Raw genomic sequence first — 25,703 nt, forward strand, 5'->3', positions numbered from 1 at the left:
CTATGATCGATTGGCCCCATCCAGTTCCTGCAATGATTGATTGGCCCCATCCAGTTCCTGCAATGATTGATTGGCCCCATCCAGTTCCTGCTATGATTGATTGGCCCCATCCAGTTCCTGCTATGATTGATTGGCCCCATCCAGTTCCTGCTATGATTGATTGGCCCCATCCAGTTCCTGCTATGATTCATTGGCCCCATCCAGTTCCTGCTATGATTGATTGACCCCATTCCCTTGATGGTATGATTGATTGGCCCCATCCAGTTCCTGCTATGATCGATTGGCCCCATCCAGTTCCTGCTATGATCGATTGGCCCCATCCAGTTCCTGCTATGATTCATTGGCCCCATCCAGTTCCTGCTATGATCGATTGGCCCCATCCAGTTCCTGCTATGATCGATTGGCCCCATCCAGTCCTGCTATGATCGATTGGCCCCATCCAGTCCTGCTATGATTGATTGGCCCCATCCAGTCCTGGTATGATTGATTGGCCCCATCCAGTTCCTGCTATGATTGATTGGCCCCATCCCAGTCCTGGTATGATTGATTGGCCCCATCCAGTTCATGCTATGATCGATTGGCCCCATCCAGTTCCTGCTATGATTGATTGCCCCCCCCCCCCCCCCCTTTTTTTGGAGTTTGTACTTTAGAATGATGTGCTCTAGCGTCCCCTAGACGGCGTTTTGCTTTTTTATTGGTTTTATTATATTGTTTTTACTGTGTAATTAATAAAATGTATTTTTATTATAATTGGTTGGGATCTCTTCCTTGTCCCACATATTATTGTATGTGGGACTGGTTGTTGCATTGATGTGAAGTGCCCTCGATACATTTGGACACATGTTGATTAGCATCCATTATATCTTTGTAGGGGCCTATTACCGTTCAGGTTATGAGGGATTTTTTGTCTAATTTTTGATATGGTCATTTTTTCCATCTTTCCCCATATCTTCTTTTACTTCTCTTCTTATTCCATGTCACTATATTTCTATATGCTATTGTAGTTTTTGTACAATAAAATGTACCATTTTTTTCTAGTGATTTATGGCTTTTCTGTCACCTTGCGATTGGTTATATGGATAACATTTTAGGGTACTACCATTTGACTTTACTGGGTTGGATTTAAATAGAGATCCCCACTCTTTTGTTGTGTAGGGTTGGGATGAAGCCTGTGTAGTGAGGTTTGGGATGAGGTGGGACATGGTCGGGTCAAGTGCACAGGTGGTGAGATGCAATCTTAAGAGTAGAGAGGAAAGTTGATCTTCTGTAATGGTGGAGAATCTGGTTTTAGAGGAGGGACTGAGTAGTTATGAGGAAAAGCTGTAGGCCAAAGCTTTATCTGATGTTTTCGATCTTCTGCTTTAAGAATGAGGCAAAGTGTTCAGCTGAGAGGAGAGGGAAGAGGTGTGAGGAACGGAGGAGAGAATGGAAAGTGTTGAATAGCTATGTAGGGTTGCGAGATAAGGAGGATATGAGAGATGAGAAGTAGGTTTGTTTTGCTGCAGTGAGTGTGGACTTGAAAGTAGTGAGGGATTGTTGGAATGTGATGAAGTGCTCATTGGAGTGGGATTTTTTTCCATCTCCGCTCAGCAACCATGGACGCCCACCTCAGTTCTTTAGTCTGGTTGGTGTGCCAGGGTTGTTTGTTGACTATGGAAGCTTTGGTACTTGTGAGGAGGGTGACCATTTCAAGAGCTGCAGCTGTTGTGGCGTTATATAAAGTGGTGGTAGCATCTGCATTGGGTAAAGAACTTATGTCTACAAGAGGGAGAAGTGAGTGTAAATCAAGGTGTTTAAGATTTCTGTGATGGTGTGCAGTTTGTGTAGTGGCGATTGTGCACCAGGAGAGGATGTGAGTAGGTTGTGGTCTGTCAGAGGTAGAGGTGAATTAGAGAGGTTACATAGGGAGCAGAGGCAGGTGAAGATGAGGTTTAAAGGGAACCTGTCACCTGAATTTGGCGGGACCAGTTTTGGGTCATATGGGCGGAGTTTTCAGGTGTTTGATTCACCCTTTCCTTACCCGCTGGCTGCATGCTGGCCGCAATATTGGATTGAAGTTCATTCTCTGTCCTCCGTAGTACATGCCTGCACAAAGTAATCTTGCCTTGCGCAGGCGTGTACTACGGAGGACAGAGAATGAACTTCAATCTAATATTTCGTCCAGCATGCAGCCAGCGGGTAAGGAAAGGGTGAATCAAACACCTGAAAACTCCGCCCATATGACCCAAAACTGGTCCCGCCAAATTCAGGTGACAGGTTCCCTTTAATGTGAGGATGTGTTTGTGAGTCGATGCAGAAGACCATTGAGCGAGGCCGTGGACCCATGTAGTTAATATGGCGGCAACACAGCCAGTGAAACTTACTAAATCTCAGTCACAGGTATGACGTGTCGATAAAGGGGAGGAGAGATCCCAGAGAAATGATCCAGTACCACAGCATGGTGTCAGCTGGCTCTGAATGCATGCCAAAGATGGAGGTTCTTGTTTTATGCGTCAGCCATAAAGCTAAGAACTCCCACTTTGCTGACCTCACATATGGGCTGTTTTCTGGGATGTACACGTATCTTTGAAAGTTATCGATAACTACTTTTCTTCCTATCTTTGGCCTGGAAGCTCACAGGCCAAAGGTATTGACATTATTTTTCCACTTGAGATTTTACCATTTTTTAGACTCCACACATGGTATGTCTGTGATTTGCTGGTGGAAAGAAATTAATTTCCCAGGTTTCTGATAGCCCTAAAGGCAGCAAAATGCTGCCATGTGTAACCCCAAGTGCCCAGATCCTGGAAATGTAATTTTCATATTTTTGGGATTAATGTTTATTTTTGAATTGGACTTTGAGTGTTTTGCTTAGAAGACAAATTGGGTTTTTTTTTAGGGAAAAACGCATACAGTTCTGCTAGTCCTGGCAGGCTATAAAACTCCACATTCCAACCAACCATTTGCTTACGATACGATACGATACACTTTATTGATCCCGTGGGAAATTATGGTATCACAGCAGCACAACTTAAATCATAAAAATCATAAAGGAATTACATAGTTGACATGACAGTGGAGTTGACAGAAGAACATTATACATTAGAATAGGACATACACAACGAGTGAACTGACATACGAAGAGAGTGGGGTGGAAATTCACAGAGAGAGAGGGGCTGTATGTAGGACTTTGTCCTACAGAAACCAATGATGGGAGGAGTAGTAGACCAGCTCTGGTTGTGTCCCCAGAACAATGGAAAATAATTCATATTTTCTTGACAGTGAGGAAGACCAGCATTTGGAGAGATATCATGGGCAGTGAGGAGGAACAGAGAAAGTGTTAGTAGGTGGGAACAGGAGTGGGCACGAGGGGGCTGTCTGTGTTTGGAGACAAAGGATTGTATGTTGAGGAAAAGAGAGAGAACCTGTTCATTACAAAGTGTATGGATTGGGGGGTTAGTATGAAGAGAAAGACTATGGGGGTGAGTGTGAAGACAACCTGAAACATTTACTGTGATTAAGTATCTAGTTACCTTCAGTTCAATTCTGGTCTAATTCATTGCAATACACTTAGATGCTGCCCTTATAGGATGCAGAAGCAGACCCTATCCCTATAATAATAATAATCTTTATTTATATAGCGCCAGCATATTCCGCAGCGCTTTACAGTTTAACAGTTTCAAACACAAAAGTCATAAGTAACAACGTTAACAATACAGTAATAAAGCAAAATAAGCCGCCCCTGCTCGTGAGAGCTTACAATCTACAATGAGGTGGGGGAGATACAAAGTACAGGTGTGTATCTACAATGATGTATTTACAATGATGGTCCGGCCATCTTCAGGGGGTGGGGGATAGATGGAGATAGTGAATGGGCTACACACATACAAACATAACATAACTTTGATTAGTGAACGTGGTAGGCCGCTCTGAACAAATGTGCTTTGAGCGAGCGCCTAAAACTATGCAAATTATGGATGGTCCTAATATCTTGGGGTAGAGCATTCCAGAGGATTGGTGCAGCGCGGGAGAAGTCTTGGAGTCGGGAGTGGGAGGTACGGATTAGTGCAGAGGTTAGTTGAAAGTCATTTGCAGAGCGCAGCGGTCGGTTAGGCCGATAGACAGAAATGAGGGAGGAGATGTAAGGGGGGCCGCACTGTGGAGAGCTTTGTGGGTGAGAACAAGTACTTTGAATTGTACCCTGTAATGAATGGGCAGCCAGTGTAACGACTGGCGAAGAGTGGACGCGTCCGAGTAATGATTAGCCAGATGGACGACCCTGGCTGCTGCATTAAGGATGGACTGGAGAGGGGAAAGTCGCGTGAGGGGGAGGCCAATTAATAGAGCATTACAGTAGTCCAGGCGGGAGTGGATCAGGGCGACAGTGAGGGGTTTTTTGTTGTTTCCATGGTGAGAAAAGGGCAGATTCTAGAGATGTTCTTTAGGTGTAAGCGGCACGAGCGGGCAAGAGATTGTATATGGGAGGTGAAGGAGAGATCGGAGTCAAACATAACACCCAGACAGCGCGCCTGCTGCCGGGGTGTTATTATGGTGCCACCCATGGAGAGGGAAATGTCAGATTTAGGGAGGTTAGTAGATGGTGGGAGCAGAAGAAGTTCAGTTTTGGAGAGGTTGAGTTTCAGATAGAGAGCGGACATGATGTTGGAGACTGCGGACAGTCAGTGGTGTTCTGTAGTACAGCGGGGGTAAGGTCAGGGGATGACGTGTATAGTTGTGTGTCATCAACATAAAGATGGTACTGAAAGCCAAATCTGCTGATGGTCTGTCCAATTGGGGCCGTGTAGAGGGAGAAGAGAAGGGGGCCAAGGACTGAGCCCTGAGGTACCCCGACCGCGAGAGGAAGAGGAGATGAAGTGGAGCCAGAGAACAGAACATTGAAGGAGCGGTCAGAAAGGTAGAAGGAGAACCAGGAGAGAGCAGTGTCCTTAATGCCTAGTGACTGGAGCCTAGAGAGTAGGAGAGGGTGGTCAACAGTGTCAAAAGCTGCAGAAAGGTCGAGAAGAATGAGCAGAGAGTGGTCACAGTTACGTTTTGCTGTCAGAAGGTCATTGGTCACTTTGAGTGCAGTTTCTGTCGAATGTAGGGGGCGGAAGCCGGACTGTGAAGGGTCTAGGAGGGAGTGAGTGGAGAGGTAACGGGTAAGGCGGGAGTAGATCAGGCGCTCCAAGAGTTTAGAGATGAAGGGGAGATAGGAGACTGGTCTGTAGTTGTTTGTGCAGGATGGGTCGAGGGTGGGTTTCTTTAGTAATGGAGTAATGATAGTGTTTGAAGGAGGAGGGGAAAATGCCAGAGGAGAGGAAGAGATTAAAGATTGTAGTTAGGTGAGTTGTGAGGACTTCAGAGAGAGACTGGAGGAGGTGTGAGGGAATGGGGTCAGTAGTGCATGTAGTCAGACGAGAAGAGGAGAGGAGCCTGGAGACTTCTTCTTCTGTGATGGGATCGAATGTGGAGAGTGAGCCAGGGGAAATGCAGGGAGGGATGGGAGTCACTGAACTTGGTGATTGGGAGCGGATTTCCTGACGGATATGGTCTTTCTCTATAAAGTGGGAGGCCAGGTCATCAGCACAAATGTCTGTGATAGGGGCTTTTGCTGTTGGCCCTATCTAACAGGCTGAGAAGCAACTACTCATGGCTGACATGTAGCTTATGTCCTGTTGTTTGACTGCCAGTTACCAGTGTAAACATGGAAGGGGCTGCATCTTCTGGGATTTCTAGTGCTGACATTTAGAAGAGATATTGATAAGGTCTCAGAGGTCCTAGATTACGTCAGCATATGACGTTGGAAGCCATCGTTTATTCGGGTCTTTGGTTGGGAACGTATCTGAGTGGAGCATCATATAATGACAAGTTGGCGGTGTAGAAAGTGGAGTCATGTCTCTTAGCATGGTCGGAGAGGTCTGAGCAGCGATGCACCATAAAAGTAGACTATACCCCGATTGGTCAGAGTGGTCCTGACCATGTTTTGGATGATTCCCTGTGGATTTGTGCTCACACTGACCTTGTGTCCCATATGTGTTTTATGACAGAAGTGGAAGAGATGTTACGTGGTCCTGTTTCCAGACTCCCAGTTCGGTGTGGCACGATTAGAGATCTATGACTGGAAGGACGGTACATTAGCTGGAGAGAAGATTCACGCCCGTCGAGCTGCTGACCGTAAGGTTGTGCGACTGGCAGAATGTATACATGTGGCCCCTGCTCCCACAGAGAATGGCTATAAAGAAAACATGGCAGCTTTCATCATAGAGACCAGTGACAAGACCATGCTGCTCTCTGCTGAGCGCCCACTGTGCGAGGAATGGGTGCAGAGGCTGAGCGAGGTCGCCTTCCTGGTGAGTAACCTCACAGACATGTAGAAGTGTCAGCCACTTGGTCAAGAGCTGAAAACATAAATAACAGATCATCTTCACCAATCCTGGGGTCCCATATACAGTGGGGCAAAAAAGTATTTAGTCAGTCAGCAATAGTGCAAGTTCCACCACTTAAAAAGATGAGAGGCGTCTGTAATTTACATCATAGGTAGACCTCAACTATGGGAGACAAACTGAGAAAAAAAAATCCAGAAAATCACATTGTCTGTTTTTTTTTATCATTTTTTTTGCATATTATGGTGGAAAATAAGTATTTGGTCAGAAACAAACAATCAGGATTTCTGGCTCTCACAGACCTGTAACTTCTTCTTTAAGAGCCTCCTCTTTCCTCCACTCATTACCTGTAGTAATGGCACCTGTTTAAACTTGTTATCAGTATAAAAAGACACCTGTGCACACCCTCAAACAGTCTGACTCCAAACTCCACTATGGTGAAGACCAAAGAGCTGTCAAAGGACACCAGAAACAAAATTGTAGCCCTGCACCAGGCTGGGAAGACTGAATCTGCAATAGCCAACCAGCTTGGAGTGAAGAAATCAACAGTGGGAGCAATAATTAGAAAATGGAAGACATACAAGACCACTGATAATCTCCCTCGATCTGGGGCTCCACGCAAAATCCCACCCCGTGGGGTCAGAATGATCACAAGAACGGTGAGCAAAAATCCAAGAACCACGCGGGGGGACCTAGTGAATGAACTGCAGAGAGCTGGGACCAATGTAACAAGGCCTACCATAAGTAACACACTACGGCACCATGGACTCAGATCCTGCAGTGCCAGACATGTCCCACTGCTTAAGCCAGTACATGTCCGGGCCCGTCTGAAGTTTGCTAGAGAGCATTTGGATGATCCAGAGGAGTTTTGGGAGAATGTCCTATGGTCTGATGAAACCAAACTGGAACTGTTTGGTAGAAACACAACTTGTCGTGTTTGGAGGAAAAAGAATACTGAGTTGCAACCATCAAACACCATACCTACTGTAAAGCATGGTGGTGGAAACATCATGCTTTGGGGCTGTTTCTCTGCAAAGGGGCCAGGACGACTGATCCGGGTACATGAAAGAATGAATGGGGCCATGTATCGTGAGATTTTGAGTGCAAACCTCCTTCCATCAGCAAGGGCATTGAAGATGAAACGTGGCTGGGTCTTTCAACATGACAATGATCCAAAGCACACCGCCAGGGCAACGTAGGAGTGGCTTCGTAAGAAGCATTTCAAAGTCCTGGAGTGGCCTAGCCAGTCTCCAGATCTCAACCCTATAGAAAACCTTTGGAGGGAGTTGAAAGTCCGTGTTGCCAAGCGAAAAGCCAAAAACATCACTGCTCTAGAGATCGGCATGGAGGAATGGGCCAACATATCAACAACAGTGTGTGGCAACCTTGTGAAGACTTACAGAAAACGTTTGACCTCTGTCATTGCCAACAAAGGATATATTACAAAGTATTGAGATGAAATTTTGTTTCTGACCAAATACTTATTTTCCACCATAATATGCAAATAAAATGATAAAAAAACAGACAATGTGATTTTCTGGATTTTTTTTTCTCAGTTTGTCTCCCATAGTTGAGGTCTACCTATGATGTAAATTACAGACGCCTCTCATCTTTTTAAGTGGTGGAACTTGCACTATTGCTGACTGACTAAATACTTTTTTGCCCCACTGTATGTCCGCTCCATGGAGGTGACAAAGAATTGCATCTGCTCCATAGTAATGACGTCTCCCTGTTTCTGCTCTATAGAGGTGATGAACCTGTCGTGTCTGCTCTATAGAGGAGACGAAACTGACGTGTCCGCTATATAGAAGGAACGACCCATCTGTGTCCGCTCTATAGAAAAGATGACCCCGCTGCATCCACTATATAGAGAAGACGACCCCGCTGTGTCTGCTCTATAGAGGAGACGACCCCGCTGTGTCTGCTATATAGAAGGAACGACCCATCTGTGTCCGCTCTATAGAAAAGATGACCCCGCTGCATCCACTATATAGAGAAGACAACCCTGCTGTAGAGGAGACGACCCCGCTGTGTCTGCTCTATAGAGGAGACGACCCTGCTGTGTCTGCTCTATAGAGGAGACGACCCCGCTGTGTCTGCTCTATAGAGGCGACAACCCTGCCGTGTCCGCTATATAGAAGGAACGACCCATCTGTGTCCGCTCTATAGAAAAGATGACCCCGCTGCATCCACTATATAGAGAAGACAACCCTGCTGTAGAGGAGACGACCCCGCTGTGTCTGCTCTATAGAGGAGACGACCCCGCTGTGTCTGCTCCATAGAGGAGACGACCCCGCTGTGTTTACTCTATAGAGATGATCCAGCTGTGTGCGCTCTATAGAGATGACCCCGATGTGTCCACTCTATAGAGATGACCCCTGCTGCATCCACTGTAGAGGTGATGACCCTGCTGTGTCTCCTCTATAGAGGAAACGACCCCGCTGTGTCTGCTCTATAGAGGAAACGACCCCGCTGTGTCCGCTCTATAGAGAAGATAACTCTATAGAGAAGATGACCCAGTTGTGTCCGCTCTATAGAGGAGATGACTCCGCTGCATCCACTGTATAGAGAACACGACACTGCTGTAGAGGTGACGACCCCGCTGTGTCTGCTCTATAGAGGAGATGACCCTGCTGTGTAATCTCTATAGGAGACGATCCCGCTGTGTCCGCTCTATAGAGATGATACATTTGAGTCTTGCTAGATGTTGGATGTTTTTTCTCCGATGTCATTGACCTTATTCTTCGATGTGTACTCTTAGGGAAAGGTCAATGGTTCCCAGGACAAGAGCTCAGAGGTCTCAGATGGGGCCACATCCCTGGAAATGGCAGTTAACAGCCTTTACGTCTCTAGAGAGGACGGTAAGAAAATGTGAATGATGGAAGAATTGATAACATCAATCATTAGATATAATAAATCCTTTATAAAACTCCTACTGCAAAAACATCAATGTCCTGAGACACAAAAGTGGCAACTTGACAATGGAGGTGACCAGGGCAGGGATCAGTGATGGTGGGTGCCACCCTCATCGTTCTAATTGATGAACCCCATAGCTCCAATGGACCTCACAGCTCTTTACCCACAGTATAATGGACGTCACAACCCCCACACACAGTATGATGATCCTACATTCATTGACTCAGAATGTGATGGAGCACACTGCCCCTCTCCTCCACAGTGTGGTGGGAACTACAGCCCCATGGCCCCCACAATATAACGGACCCCACATCACAGCCCTCCACATACCGTATAATAGACTTCATAGCAGCCGTGCACATAGTTTAATGGACCCCACAGCTCCCACACGCAGTCTGATGGACTTCACAGCCCCCCACCACAATATAACGGACCCCACATCACAGCCCTCCACATACCGTATAATAGACTTCATAGCAGCCGTGCACATAGTTTAATAGACCCCACAGCTCCCACACACAGTCTGATGGACTTCACAGCCCCCCCACCACAATATGATGGACTCCAAAGTTCACACACACAGATTAATGGACTCCACGCCCCCCAACCAAAGTATAATGGACCCCACAAACTCCCCCTACAGTGTAATGGGGCTTAAAGCTTTAGCAGAGTATTATGGACCCCACACAGTGTGATGGATGGCGCAGACCCAGATACAGTATAATGGACTTCATAGCCTCCCCACACATAGTTTGTTTAGTGGACCCTCCAGCCCCCACACACAGTGTGATAGATCCCACAATCCACATACATAGTATAATCAACCCCCCCATTATGATGCGTCTACAGTCCCCGACACAGTATGAGCCCCCATAAAGCACTCTGCTCCCAGACAGTATTATGGACTCCACATTTTCTCAACAGCAGCATTTACCAATGATTACAAGAAAATAATAAAACTACTCCGCTCACCTCATTTGCCGCTGTATTGCTCCGCTATGTGCACAGTGCGTACTGAAGAGCCGCTGTGACCTGAGAACGTCTTCACGGCCGCTGAGCAGAGCCTCAGATGTACAGGCTGAATGGCTCCTTCTCCACCATTGTATTAACCAGTATCTTCATGGGGAGGAACAGAGTGGTTTGCGGCACCATTGTATCCAGTCTTTTGGCTGTTCTGGATGTGGCCCATAGGACGCACTTGGACCTGACCAGGTCTACACTGAAAACAGGAGTGAAATAAGCCCTGAGCTGTGTCAGCAGGATTAGGTCAGGACCGGTGTCACCGAAATGTTATCAGAACAAAACGCGTAACCTCAGGCAAAGTGAGCGAAAGGCACGAAACAGAAGCCAGCAGAGCAAGAATGTGTAAGACCAGGAGATTGGCAAAAAGGTAAAACTTAACTTCTATGTCACATATGTAAATTTATCAAGTTGTCCATAAAGCGAATAGCTAGCACTTCATATCCAGCACCTCTTCCCTCTCCACTCATCTCAGCTGAAGACTTTGCCTCATTCTTCAAGCACAAGATTGAGAACATCAGCAAAAGCTTTGGCCTCCAACCCCAACAACCCCTCCTCCTAACTGCTCAGCCCTCCTCCTCCATAACCAACTCATCCACCGTAATATAAGATCAACTCTCCACTCTACTCTCAAGATCACATCTCACCACCTGTGCACTTGATCCGATCCCATCCCACCTCATCCCAAACCTCACCACAGTCTTATTTCCATCCCTAACCCATCTCTTCAACCCCTTTCTGCCATCCGACGTACTATTCCTTCCATGTGACCTGGGACTTAATCCCCATGGACGGACTAGTGCGTCGTTACTGATCGGCCGTGCACACGGGGGGTGTGGGGCCGGGTGTCAGCTGATTCTCACAGCTGACACCCAGCACTAAGTGCCAGGAGCGGTCACAGACCTCGCCCCTTATCGGAGTCCCGCAAGGTTCAGTCCTAGGGCCTCTGCTATTCCCCATCTACACCTTTGGCCTGGGACAGCTCATAGAATCTCACGGCTTTCAGTATCACCTCTATGCTGATGACACACAGATCTTCATCTCAGGACCAGATATCACCTCCCTACTAACCAGAATCCCTCAATGTCTGTCCGCTATTTCATCCTTCTTCTCCGCTCAAGTTCTAAAACTTAATATGGACAAAACAGAATTCATCATCTTTCCCCATCTCACTCGACTCCCCCAACGAACCTATCCATTACAGTAAATGGCTGCTCACTCTCCCCAGTCCCACAAGCTCGCTGCCTCAGAGTAATCCTTCAAACCACATATCCCAGCCCTTTCCACTTCCTGCCATCTTCAACTCAGAAATATTTCCCGGATCCGTACATTCCTCAACCAAGAATCTGCATAAACCCTAGTCCATGCCCTCATCGTCTCCCGCCTTGACTACTGTAACCTCCTGCTCTGTGGCCTCCCCTCTAAAGGTACCGTCACATTAAGCAACGCTGCAGCGATATAGGCAACGATGCCGATCGCTGCAGCGTCGCTGTTTCGTCACTGTGTGGTCGCTGGGGAGCTGTCACACAGACAGCTCTCCAGCGACCAACGATGCTGAAGTCCCCGGGTAACCAGGGTAAACATTGGGTTACTAAGCGCAGGGCCGCGCTTAGTAACCCGATGTTTACCCTGGTTACCATTGTAAATGTAAAAAAAAAAAACAAACAGTACATACTTACATTCCGGTGTCTGTCCCCCGGCCTCAGCTTCCCACACTGACTGTGAGCGCCGGCCGGCCGTAAAGCAGAGCGGTGACGTCACTGCTGTGCGGCCGGCCAGCGCTGACACAGTGCAGGGAAGCAGAGAGCCGGGGGACAGACACCGGAATGTAAGTATGTAGTGTTTGTTTTTTACGTTTACGCTGGTAACCAGGGTAAACATCGGGTTACTAAGCGCAGCCCTGCGCTTAGTAACCCGATGTTTACCCTGGTTACCAGTGAAGACATCGCTGAATCAGCATCACACACGGCGATTCAGCGATGTCAGCGGGTGATCCAGTGACTAAATAAAGTTCTGGACTTTCCCCAGCGACCAACGATCTCCCAGCAGGGGCCTGATCGTTGGTCGGTGTCACACATAACGATTTCGTTAACGATATCGTTATGTGTGACGGTACCTTAACACTCTCGCACTCCTCCAATCTACAATCTGTTCTAAACTCTGCTGCCCGACTAATCCACCTGTCCCCCCGCTATTCCCCGGGCTCTCAACTCTGTCAATCCCTTCACTGGCTTCCCATTACCCAGAGACTCCAGTACAGAAGCCTAACCATGACGTACAAAGCCATCCACAACCTGTGTCCTCCATACATCTGTGACCTCGTCTCCCGGTACTTACCTACACGCAACCTCCGATCCTCACAAGATCTCCTTCTCTACTCCCCTCTTATCTCCTCTTCCCACAATCGCATACAAGGTTTCTCTCGTGCATCACCCCTACTCTGGAACTCTCTACCACAACATATCAGACTCTCGCCTACCATCGAAACCTTCAAAAAGAGCCTGAAGATCCCCCTCTTCCGACAAGCCTACAGCCTGCAGTAACCACCGATCCACCAAACCGCTGCACGACCAGCACTATCCTCACCTACTGTATTCTCACCCATCCCTTGTAGATTGTGAGCCCTCGTGGGCAGGGTCCTCTCTCCTCCTGTATCCTCACCCATCCCTTGTAGATTGTGAGCCCTCGCGGGCAGGGTCCTCCCTCCTCCTGTATTCTCACCCATCCCTTGTAGATTGTGAGCCTTCGCGGGCAGGGTCCTCTCTCCTCCTGTATCCTCACCCATCCCTTGTAGATTGTGAGCCCTCGCGGGCAGGGTCCTCCCTCCTCCTGTATTCTCACCCATCCCTTGTAGATTGTGAGCCCTCGCAGGCAGGGTCCTCTCTCCTGTATTCTCACCCATCCCTTGTAGATTGTGAGCCCTCGCGGGCAGGGTCCTCCCTCCTCCTGTATTCTCACCCATCCCTTTTAGATTGTGAGCCCTCGCGGGCAGAGTCCTCTCTCCTCCTGTATTCTCACCCATCCCTTGTAGATTGTGAGCCCTCGCGGGCAGGGTCCTCCCTCCTCCTGTATTCTCACCCATCCCTTGTAGATTGTGAGCCCTCGTGGGCAGGGTCCTCCCTCCTCCTGTATTCTCACCCATCCCTTGTAGATTGTGAGCCCTCGCGGGCAGGGTCCTCTCTCCTCCTGTATCCTCACCCATCTCTTGTAGACTGTGAGCCCTCGCGGGCAGGGTCCTCTCTCCTACTGTATCCTCACCCATCCCTTGTAGATTGTGAGCCCTCGCGGGCAGGGTCCTCTCTCCTCCTGTATCTTCACCCATCCCTTGTAGATTGTGAGCCCTCACGGGCAGGGTCCTCTCTCCTCCTGTATTCTCACCCATCCCTTGTAGATTGTGAGCCCTCGCGGGCAGGGTCCTCTCTCCTCCTGTATTCTCACCCATCCCTTGTAGATTGTGAGCCCTCGTGGGCAGGGTCCTCTCTCCTCCTGTATCCTCACCATCCCTTGTAGATTGTGAGCCCTCGCGGGCAGGGTCCTCTCTCCTCCTGTATTCTCACCCATCCCTTGTAGATTGTGAGCCCTCGCGGGCAGGGTCCTCTCTCCTCCTGTATTCTCACCCATCCCTTGTAGATTGTGAGCCCTCGCGGGCAGGGTCCTCACTCCTCCTGAATTCTCACCCATCCCTTGTAGATTGTGAGCCCTTGCAGGCAGGGTCCTCTCTCCTCCTGTATTCTCACCCATCCCTTGTAGATTGTGAGCCCTCGCGGGCAGGGTCCTCTCTCCTCCTGTATCCTCACCCATCCCTTGTAGATTGTGAGCCCTCGCGGGCAGGGTCCTCTCTCCTCCTGTATCCTCACCCATCCCTTGTAGATTGTGAGCCCTCGCGGGCAGGGTCCTCTCTCCTCCTGTATCCTCACCCATCCCTTGTAGATTGTGAGCCCTCGCGGGCAGGGTCCTCTCTCCTCCTGTATTCTCACCCATCCCTTGTAGATTGTGAGCCCTCGCGGGCAGGGTCCTCTCTCCTCCTGTATCCCCACCCATCCCTTGTAGATTGTGAGCCCTCGCGGGCAGGGTCCTCTCTCCTCCTGTATCCTCACCCATCCCTTGTAGATTGTGAGCCCTCGCGGGCAGGGTCCTCTCTCCTCCTGTATCCTCACCCATCCCTTGTAGATTGTGAGCCCTCGCGGGCAGGGTCCTCTCTCCTCCTGTATCCCCACCCATCCCTTGTAGATTGTGAGCCCTCACGGGCAGGGTCCTCTCTCCTCCTGTATCCCCACCCATCCCTTGTAGATTGTGAGCCCTCGCGGGCAGGGTCCTCTCTCCTCCTGTATCCTCACCCATCCCTTGTAGATTGTGAGCCCTCGCGGGCAGGGTCCTCTCTCCTCCTGTATCCTCACCCATCCCTTGTAGATTGTGAGCCCTCGCGGGCAGGGTCCTCTCTCCTCCTGTATCCTCACCCATCCCTTGTAGATTGTGAGCCCTCGCGGGCAGGGTCCTCTCTCCTCCTGTATCCTCACCCATCCCTTGTAGATTGTGAGCCCTCACGGGCAGGGTCCTCTCTCCTCCTGTATCCCCACCCATCCCTTGTAGATTGTGAGCCCTCGCGGGCAGGGTCCTCACTCCTCCTGTACTAGTTGTGACTTGTATTGTTTAAGATTACTGTACATTTTTATATATACCCCTCCTCACATCTAAAGCGCTATGGAATAAATGGCGCTTTAATAATAAATAATAATAATATGCACACAATTTCAGACTTACATAAATTTAGCCGAGAAAGAAAACCAGAATGTAAAATATAAAAACAATCTTTATTGAAGCAAAAAATAAATAAATTCAGACATAAAAGGAATCCCAGCGGAAGAAGCAACGGCAAAACGTAAGTTGGAGTGACGGGGGAAGCGCTTGTGGTCATACGCTGTGCCCCAGCTCCTATACCTAGTTACTGTACCAATATACTTTCTAATCTGTTTATTTTTTTGTACTTTGGATACTCCTCCTTGGCTCTGTCCAGGGTATTCCAGGAGATAACACCATTTATTCTTATACCATATATGTATGTTACGTTTGCTATATGTAAGATTTTCCTTACCTTGGGTGATCCATTCCTTCTTTTCTCTCTATCTTTCTGAACATCCATTGGTGTATATCCATTGATAACCATTTCTAAGTGTATTTTTGTTTAGATAACAGCCAATACTATATTATATACAGGAGCTTCTCACAACATTCATCAATATCATCAAAAAGTGAATTTATTTCAGTTCTTCAATACAAAAAGTGAAACTCATATATAGAGTCATTACAGAGTGATCTATTTCTCGTGTTTATTTCTGTTAATGTCGATGATTATGGCTTACAGCCAATGAAGACACAAAAGTCATTATCTCAGTAAATTAGAATACTTTATAACACCAGCTTGAAAAAATTATTTAAAATTGGCCTACTGAAATGTATGATCAGTAAATGCCCTTAATACTTGGTCGGGGCTTCTTTTGCATCAATTACTGCATCATTGCGGCGTGGCATGGAGGCGATCAGCCTGTGGCACTGCTGAGGGGTTATGGAAGCCCAGGTTGCTTTGATAGCAGCCTTCAGCTCGTCTGCATTGTTGGGTCTGGTGTCTCATCTTCCTCTTCACAATACTCCATAGATTCTCTATGGGGTTAAGGTCAGGCGAGTTTGCTGCCCATCAAGCCTAGTGATACTGTTGTTTTTACACCAGGTATTGGTACTTTTGGCCGTGTGGACAGGTGCAAAGTCCTGCTGGAGAATGACATTTCCATCTCCAAAAAGCTTGTCGGCAGAGGGAAGCATAAAGTGCTCTACAATGTCCTGGTAGACGGCTGCACTAACATTGGTCTTGATAAAACACAGAGGACCTGCACCAGCAGATGACATGGCTCCCAAACCATCACTGATTGTGGAGACCTCACACCAGACCTCCAGCAGCTTGGATTGTGGCCTCTCCACTCTTCCTCCAGAGTCTGGACCTTGGATCCCTGACAACAGTCCGGTTCTTCTTCTCCTTGGCCCAGGTAAGACGCTTCTGGAGTTGTCTATTGGTCATGAGTGGCTGACACAAGGAATGTGACACTTGTAGCCCATGTCCTGGACACGTCTGTGTGTGGTGAAGCAATGACTCCAGCAGCAGTCCGCTCCTTGTGAATCTCCCCCACATTATTGAATGGCCTTTTCTTAACAATCCTTTCCAGGCTGCGGTTATCTCTGTGGCTTGTGCACCTTCTTCTACCACACGTTCTCCTTCCACTTTCCATTAATATTCTTGGATACAGCACTGTGTGAACAGCGGCTTCTTTAGCAATGACCCTTTGTGGCTTCCCCTCCTTGTGGAGTGTGTCAGTGACGCCTTCTGGACATCTGTCAGGTCAGCAGTCTTCCCCATGATTGTGGAGCTACTGAAACAGACTAAGGGACCTTTATAAACACTGAGGAGCCTTTACAGGTGTTTGTTGTTAATTATTCTAATTTACTGAGATAATGACTTTTGGATTTTCGTTGCAGGTGAGCCATAATCATCAACCGTGTAGGAAATAAAAAAGTAAGGAACAGATCCGGCACTCCAAATGATAAAATATCAAACTTTTATTGCGGCATGTCAAGCCATAATGAAAACATAGAAAACACCTGAGGCGTTTCTGGTGCGTTAGAAGCTCCCTTAGTCATAGGATATAGCTAACAAATAACACAGATTTTAAATAGAAAAAAGTGACCAATCAGCAACATGTGAGTAATTACATTATACACAACAGGCAAATACCTAAAAAAAAGCGAAAGTAACTCAGTAGATATAAGTCATTCCTTGAGTTCACACCCCTTGGATACTTCGTGTCCACTTCTAGAATCCAGAAGGCTCCTGGGAGATTCCATCCAGTGTTAGTATTTTCAGGATCAAATAGATTTATTTCAAAACAGATTGAACTTTGTACCAAGCAAAAAAATCAACCTGTTTCAAACTTTCAAAGACGTGAATAAACGCACTAGACTTTTGACTGTTAAAAAACACTTTTTCCAAGATGATTTTTATCAGGATGTTTCTCGAGATCTTTCTTCTCCTACCTCTACGGATATGACATATCTTTCATTTGAAGAACAAAATGCCATTTCTACTCCTTTTTTCTTTTTTTTTTTACAGGATCAAAAGCAGAATCCAGACGTCGTTTGCGATGGGGGATGTCAGAGTTTTTCCTCAAAATTCTTCTTACCATCCTTTGCAAACAAGAGTTCGGTCTCTTGATATGTTTCAATCATTGGTAGAAAAGGATGTAAGATTATTAGATACTCAAGCAAATCAAACTAACTGTAGAAACAATTTAAAAGAAAGGCCAAAATAGATAGGGAACAATTCTGACACCATTATACAACAATCGGGCAAAGGGGGCTGTCCTGTACTTCTTGATACCACCTTGTACATTGATTTGGTGTATAATATTTTGAATGATAAATCTACATATACAGTTAAGTCCATATATATTTGGACAGAGACAACATTTTTCTAATTTTGGTTATAGACGTTATCACAATGAATTTTAAACAAAACAATTCAGGTGCAGTTGGAGTTCAGACTTTCAGCTTTCATTTGAGAGTATCCACATTAAAATTGGATGAAGGGTTTAGGAGTTTCAGCTCCTTAACAGGTGCCACCCTATTATTAAAGGGACCAAAAGTAATTGGACAGCTTCAATCATTTTAAATATAATGTTCATTTTTAGTACTTGGTTGAAAACCCTTTCTTGGCAATGACTGCCTGAAGTCTTGACCTCATGTGTTGTGAATTCTGTTGTCGAACTCCCTCCTGTGGTCGTGAATGGTACTTCGGCGAGTTCTGTCTATGGGCTCCCTCTGGTGGCTGTGAGTGAAGCTGCTGCTTCTGAGGTTCCTTACACAGGTGACGTGGTTTATCCTTTGGTTGACTGCTCTATTTAAATCCTCTCAGATCGTTACTCCATGCCAGCTGTCAATGTTTTAGCATTGGTTCAGTTCGCTCCTGGATCTCTCTGGTGACCTGCCTTCTCCTGCAGAAGCTAAGTTTCTGATAGTCATTATTTGTTCATTGTTTTCTTGTCCAGCTGGTTTTCATGATTTTGTCTTGCTAGCTGGAAGCTCTGGGATGCAGGGTGACCCCTCTGCACCGTGAGTCGGTGCGGAGGTCTTTTTTGCACACTCTGCGTGGTCTTTTGTAGGTTTTTGTGCTGATCGCAAAGTAACCTTTCCTATCCTCTGTCTATTTAGTAAGTCTGGCCTCCCTTTGCTGAAATCTGTTTCATTTCTGCGTTTGTGACTTTCATCTTTACTCACAGTCAATATATGTGGGGGGCTTCCTTTACCTTTGGGGAATTTCTCTGAGGCAAGGTAGGCTTTATTTTCTATCTCTAGGGCTAGATAGTTCTTAGGCTGTGACGAGGTGCCTAGGTCTGGACAGGAGCGCTCCACGGCTATTTCTAGTGTGTGTGATAGGATTAGGGCTTGCGGTCAGCAGAGCTCCCACATCCCAGAGCTCGTCCTGTATGAGGTTTAACTATCAGGTCATTCCGGGTGCTCCTAACCACCAGGTCATAACACTCATGGACATCACCAGACGCTGTTTCCTCCTTTTTGATGCTCGGCCAGGCCTTCACTGCGGTGGTTTTCAGTTGCTGTTTGTGGCCTTTCTGTCTGAAGTTTAGTCTTTAACAAGTGAAATGCTGCTCAGTTGGGTTCAGATCAGGTGACTGACTTGGCCATTCCAGAATATTCCACTTCTTTGCTTTAATAAACTCCTGGTTGCTTTGGCTTTATGTTTTGGGTCATTGTCCATCTGTAGTATGAAACGACGACCAATCAGTTTTGCTGCATGTGGCTGGATCTGAGCACACAGTATGGCGGCTCTGAAGACCTCAGAATTCATTCTTCTGTCCTGTGTCCCATCATCAATAATCACTAGTGACCCAGCGCCACTGGCAGCCATGCATGCCCAAGCCATCACACTGCCTCCGCCGGGTTTATGCATGCCCGCACCATCACACTGCCTCCGCCGGGTGTTACAGATGATGTGGTATGCTTTGGATCTTGAGCTGGACCACGCCTTCACCATACTTTTCTCTCTCCATCATTCTGGTAGAGGTTGATCTTGGTTCCATCGGTCCACAGAATGTTCTTCCAGAACTGTGCGGCTTTTTTAGATGTTTTTTAGCCTTTTTCTTCTTGATGCTTATGAGTGGCTGCACCGTGCAGTGAACCCTCTGTATTTACTTTCATGCAGTCTTCTCTTTATGGTAGATTTGGATATTGATCTGCCGACCTCCTGGAGAGTGTTGGTCACTTGGTCGGCTGTTGTGAAGGGGTTTCTCTTCACCATGGAGATTATTCTGCGATCATCCACCACTGTTGTCTTCCGTGGGCGCCCAGGTCTTTTTGCATTGATGAGTTCACCAGTGCTTTCTTTCTTTCTCAGGATGGACCCGACTGTAGATTTTTTCACTCCTAATATTGTTGCAATTTCTTGGATGGGTGTTTTCTGTTTTCACAGCTTAATGATGTCTTGTTTCACCTGCATGGAGAGCTCCTTTACCGCATGTTTACTTCACAGCAAAACCTTCCAAATGCAGCACCGCACCTCAAATCAACTCCAGGCCTTTTATCTGCTTAATTGAGAATTACATAACGAAGGGATTGCCCACAACTGTCCATGAAATAGCCTTGGAGTCAATTGTCCAATTACTTTTGGTCCCTTTAAAAACAGGGTGGCACATGTTAAGGAGCTGAAGCTCCTAAACCCTTCATCCAAATTTAATGTGGATCCCCTCAAATGAAAGCTGAAAGTCTGAACTTCAACTGCATCTGAACTGTTTTGTTTAAAATTCATTGTGTTAATGTCTATAACCAAAATTAGAAAAATGTAGTTTCTGTCCAAATATATATGGACTTAACTGTATATCTTGGTGCTGATCCCACTTTGTCATGTAAATTAAAATTACTGGGTATATTGGAGGAACGTTTAAAGTCAGGTGTTCCCAATACAAAACCCGCTATTGGCTCTTATCTGATCATCCCATTATTCCTGTTTTTCACGGGCTTCCTAAAACCCATAGACATGTTTCCTCCCCTGCTTCGACCTATAATTTCCAGTACTGATTCAACAAATATGTACGTTTTGGGGTGGATGCGAATCTGCACCCTCTCAATTCCAGGGTTCCAGCCTATCTTAAGGATACATTGTATTGCAGGCTTTTGAGCATTTTCATTGGAAAGAGAACTATGCCCTTTCACATGTGATGTTATTAATTTATATTATTCTATTCCTCATCATTTGGCAATCCGGGCTGTTTGTCATCATTTGAATCATTATAGTAATTATTCTAATGAGTTGAAGCACTTTATCATTTGTCCGCTCACGTATCTACTAAGCCATAATTTTGTTAGGTTTAATAAAGCTTATCCGTTGGTACGGGGACCAGCACCCACACCTTTTGACCCACGTGGTAGGTCCGCTTCCGGGCGTTCTGGTCGTACCAGTGCTTCTGATCAGCCTGAGCCTGCGTCATGTTGTCATGCACCAACTGCGTCAAGGTCTGCATCTTGTCACGGAAGCGCATGACATACTCCACTATGGACACTTCGGAAGGGTTCGGCTCCTCTTCCCAGGATTCTCTTACCAACCCAAGGGGTCCCCGGACTCGCCAGCCATACAGGAGCTCGAAGGGGGAGAACCCCGTCGAGGCCTGCGGAACCTCTCGGTAAGCGAACAGCAGGTGTGGGAGGTACCGCTCCCATTCGCGCCCTTGAGTCTCAACCAGCATGCGTAGCATCTGTTTGAGGGTACCATTGAAGCGTTCACACAAGCCATTGGTCTGTGGGTGATACGCACTCGATACCAGGTGCTTCACCTGCATTCTCTTACAGAGAGCCTCCATTAGGCGAGACATAAATTGGGTCCCTTGATCAGTAAGCATCTCCCTAGGAAATCCTACATGTGAAAAGATGGCCAACAGGGCATCCGCCACCTTATCCGCCCTAGTTGTCGACAGAGCTACTGCCTCTGGGTACCGGGTAGCGTAGTCTACCACAGTAAGGATGTATTGCTTTCCAGACCTGCTGGGGACGGCCAGCGGGCCCACAATGTCCACCGCGATCCTCTGGAAAGGCTCCTCTATCATTGGTAAAGGGATCAGGGGAGCCTTAAGAGCAGGCCCCGTCTTCCCCACTCTTTGACAGGTGACACAGGAGCGGCAGTAGTTTGACACATCTGTCCCCATCTTAGGCCAATAGAAGTGTTGAGACAGCCGGGCCTTAGTTTTGCTGATCCCCAAGTGTCCAGCTAGCGGGATCTCATGGGCAATCTGCAACAACTCACCCCGGAATTGCTGCGGGACGACCAGCTGTCTTTCCCTCAACCATTCCTTTTGTGATTCTCCGGGTACTGTCTCCAGATACAACCTCCCAAGCTCTCAGAACATCCTCTCCCTATCAGTCACAGAGGTGGGCGTCTCCGCGAGGTGTCTCAAATTCTCCAGGCTCGCATCTGAATGCAAAAAATCCTGGAACTCCTGGCTAGGGGCAGCTAGAAGCAATGTCAGGGTCCCTTCCCCACGGGAACCCTCTGGGACCTACTCCGGGTCCATCTCTGGTTCAGTCATATCTGTGACTGAGGAGGGTCCAGAAGTCAGAACGTTATCTCCGTTCCGAGCACTCTGACTGCGGGTGACAGCAGCTACGTAGGCTGTCTCCCCGGGGGCTTCCACAGGCCCATCAAGCGGCGCTGCTATGGGTACTATCTCCTCATCCACCCCCAACACTTCAGGAGCAGTGCTACTTAAGGGGTAGTTACCTTCCTCTGTGGCACTGATCAGTTGCACGGCATCACCTTCCTCATGGTTCCCATGCATCTCCCCATCTCCCTTAGCACCATCGCCTGATAGGGGTTCCACAGCCATTTCACCCTGCATAGTGATGTGGCTGAGCACTCCTGCACCTGTAGACACATTATCATTAGGAGATAAAGGTTTAGCAGGTAAAACATACACATTTACATCATCAGCATTATCAGTATTACCCTTGGCATTATCAGAAAAATGGTTATCAGGTAAATCATTAACCCCTTCATGACCCAGCCTATTTTGACCTTAATGACCTGGCCGTTTTTTGCAATTCTGACCAGTGTCCCTTTATGAGGTAATAACTCAGGAACGCTTCAACGAATCGTAGCGGTTCCGAGATTGTTTTTTCGTGACATATTGGGCTTCATGTTAGTGGTAAATTTAGGTCGATAATTTTTGCGTTTATTTGTGAAAAAAATGGAAATTTGGCGAAAATTTTGAAAATTTCGCAATTTTCAAATTTTGAATTTTTATTCTGTTTAACGAGAGAGATATGTGACACAAAATAGTTAATAAATAACATTCACCACATGTCTACTTTACATCAGCACAATTTTGGAAACAACATTTTTTTTCTAGGATGTTATAAGGGTTAAAATTTGACCAGCGATTTCTCATTTTTACAACGAAATTTACAAAACCATTTTTTTATGGACCACCTCACATTTGAAGTCAGTTTGAGGGGTCTATATGGCAGAAAATACCCAAAAGTGACACCATTCTAAAAACTGCACCCCTCAAGGTACTCAAAACCACATTCAAGAAGTTTATTAACCCTTCAGGTGCTTCACAGCAGCAGAAGCAACATGGAAGGAAAATATGAACATTTAACTTTTTAGTCACAAAAATGATGTTTTAGCAACAATTTTTTTATTTTCCCAAGGGTAAAAAGAGAAACTGGACCCCAAAAGTTATTGTAAAATTTGTCCTGAGTACGCTGATACCTCACATGTGGGGGGGAACCACTGTTTGGGCGCACGACAGGGCTCGGAAGGGAAGGAGCACCATTTGACTTTTTCAATGAGAAATTGGCTCCAATCGTTAGCGGACACCATGTCACGTTTGGAGAGCCCCCGTGTGCCTAAACATTGGAGCTCCCCCACAAGTGACCCCATTTTGGGGCACACGTCGGGGCTCGGAAGGGAAGTAGTGACTTTTGAAATGCAGACTTTGATGGAATGGTCTGCGGGCGTCACGTTGCGTTTGCAGAGCCCCTCATGTGCCTAAACAGTAGAAACCCCCCACAAGTGACCCCATTTTAGAAACTAGACCTAGATATGTGGTGAGAACTTTGAACCCCCAAGTGCTTCACAGAAGTTTACAACGCAGAGCCGTGAAAATAAAAAATCATTTTTCTTTCCTCAAAAATGATGTTTTAGCAAGCAATTATTTTATTTTCACAAGGGTAGCAGGAGAAATTGGACCCCAATAATTGTTGCCCAGTTTGTCCTGAATCTGCTGGTACCCCATATTTGGGGGTAAACCACTGTTTGGGCGCACGTCGGGGCTCGGAAGGGAGTGAGCGCCATCTGACTTTTTGAATACAAGATTGGCTGGAATCAATGGTGGCGCCATGTTGCGTTTGGAGACCCCTGATGTGCCTAAACAGTGGAAACCCCTCAATTCTAACTCCAACACTAACCCCAACACACCCCTAACCCTAATCCCAACTGTAGCCAAAACCCTAATCACAACCCTAACCCCAACACACCCCTAACCCTTATCCCAACTGTAGCCGTAACCCTAACCACAACCCTAACCCCAACACACCCCTAACCATAACCCTCACCACAGCCTAATCTTAACCCTATTTCCAACCCTAGCCCTAATTCCAACCCTAACCCTAAGGCTATGTGCCCACTTTACGGATTAGTGTGAGATTTTTCAGCATCATTTTTGAAAAATCCGCGGGTAAAAGGCACTGCGTTTTACCTACGGATTTACCGCGGATTTCCAGTGTTTTTTGTGCGGATTTCACCTGCGGATTCCTATTGAGGAACAGGTGTAAAACTCTGCGGAATCCGCACAAAGAATTGACATGCTGCGGAAAATACAACGCAGCGTTTCCGCGCAGTATTTTCCGCACCATGGGCACAGCGGATTTGGTTTTCCATAGGTTTACATGGTACTGTAAAGCTGATGGAAAACTGCAACGAATCCGCAGCGGCAGCCAAATCCGCACCGTGTGCACATAGCCTAATTCTAACCCTAACCCTAGTGGGGCAAAAAAATATATATATTTTCTTTCTTTTATTATTGTCCCTACCTATGGGGGTGATGAGGGAGGTTTATTTATTTTTTTTATTTTGATCGCTGTGATAGAAGCTATCACAGCAATCAAAATGTACCTGTAACGAATCTGACGGCCGGCAGATTCGGCGGGTGCACTACGCATGCTCCCGCCATTTTGAAAGATGGTGGTGCCCATGGGACAGACCATGCCATTTCCCATGGTAGCTTACAATTCTCACATTCCCTGAGACCCACAAACAGACCTGGTGGTGGAGTCGGCATACTTCTGTCCCCACAATTCACGTTCCATGTCATCCCTCCAGCTCCATCACTCTCATTTTCTTCTTTTGAGGTCCATACCATCAGGCTCTTCCGTCCCCTCTCCCTCAGAGTAGCATTCATTCAAATACCAGCCCCCAGGCTCACCCACCCACTTCCTGGACCATTTCTCAGCCTGGCTGCTGCACTTCATGTCCTCAGAACTCCCAACCCTTATCCTGGGAGACTTCAACATCCCCATTAACAGCCTCACTTCCACATCTGCATCTCAGCTTCTATCACTAACCACTTCTCTAGGCCTCTCACAGCTCTCAACCTCTGAGACACACAAGGACGGTAACACCCTGGACCTGGTCTTTGTCCGGCTCTGTTCAATCTCCTACCTAGATAACTCACTTCCCCTCTCTGACCACAACATTCTCTCCTTCACACTCGCAAATCCTCGCTCACCCCAGCACTCTCCTACCTACCACACATTCAGAAATCTACAAGCCATTAACCCTCATACACTTTCAGACTCCCTACGCTCATCATTGCCCCCAAACTCTTCTTTTTCCTGTCCTGATCTGGCTGTACATCGCTTCAATGACACTCTTAGAAGCACCCTAGACCAAGTTGCTCCCCTCACCCTCAGAACCTCCAAACACAGAGTGAAACAGCCCTGGCTCACATCGCAAACCCGATTTCTCCAGCAATGCTCTAGGTGTGCTGAACGCTTATGGAGGAAAACACACACACCAGAAGACTTCATACACTTCAAATTTATGTTAAGGACCTATAACTCTGCCCTTCACCTCGCCAAACAGACCTACTTCACCTCCCTGATCTCCTCACTATCCAACAACCCCAAGAAACTTTTGAACACCGTTCACTCCCTCCTCAGGCCAAAAGCACAAGCCCCTATCACAGACATCTGTGCTGATGACCTGGCCTCCCACTTTATAGAGAAAATAGATATCCATCAGGAAATCTGCTCCCAGACACCAAGTGCAGTGACTCCCATCCCTCCCCTGGCTCA

General features: G+C 47.1%; 1 protein-coding gene across 1 annotated transcript in view; it reads left to right on the forward strand.

Moving 5' to 3' along the window:
- Nucleotides 1-25,703, forward strand: part of DOK1 (docking protein 1) — a 132,429-nt gene that overhangs the window by 78,589 nt on the left and 28,137 nt on the right. The window contains exons 2-3 of the mRNA XM_069744975.1: nt 6,027-6,329; nt 9,124-9,223. Coding sequence (XP_069601076.1) covers nt 6,027-6,329; nt 9,124-9,223 — 403 coding nt within the window. The remainder of the gene's footprint in view (nt 1-6,026; nt 6,330-9,123; nt 9,224-25,703) is intronic.

The sequence above is a fragment of the Ranitomeya imitator genome, chromosome 1, assembly GCF_032444005.1.
Source record: "Ranitomeya imitator isolate aRanImi1 chromosome 1, aRanImi1.pri, whole genome shotgun sequence".
In the NCBI taxonomy this organism is placed as follows: Eukaryota; Metazoa; Chordata; class Amphibia; order Anura; family Dendrobatidae; genus Ranitomeya; species Ranitomeya imitator.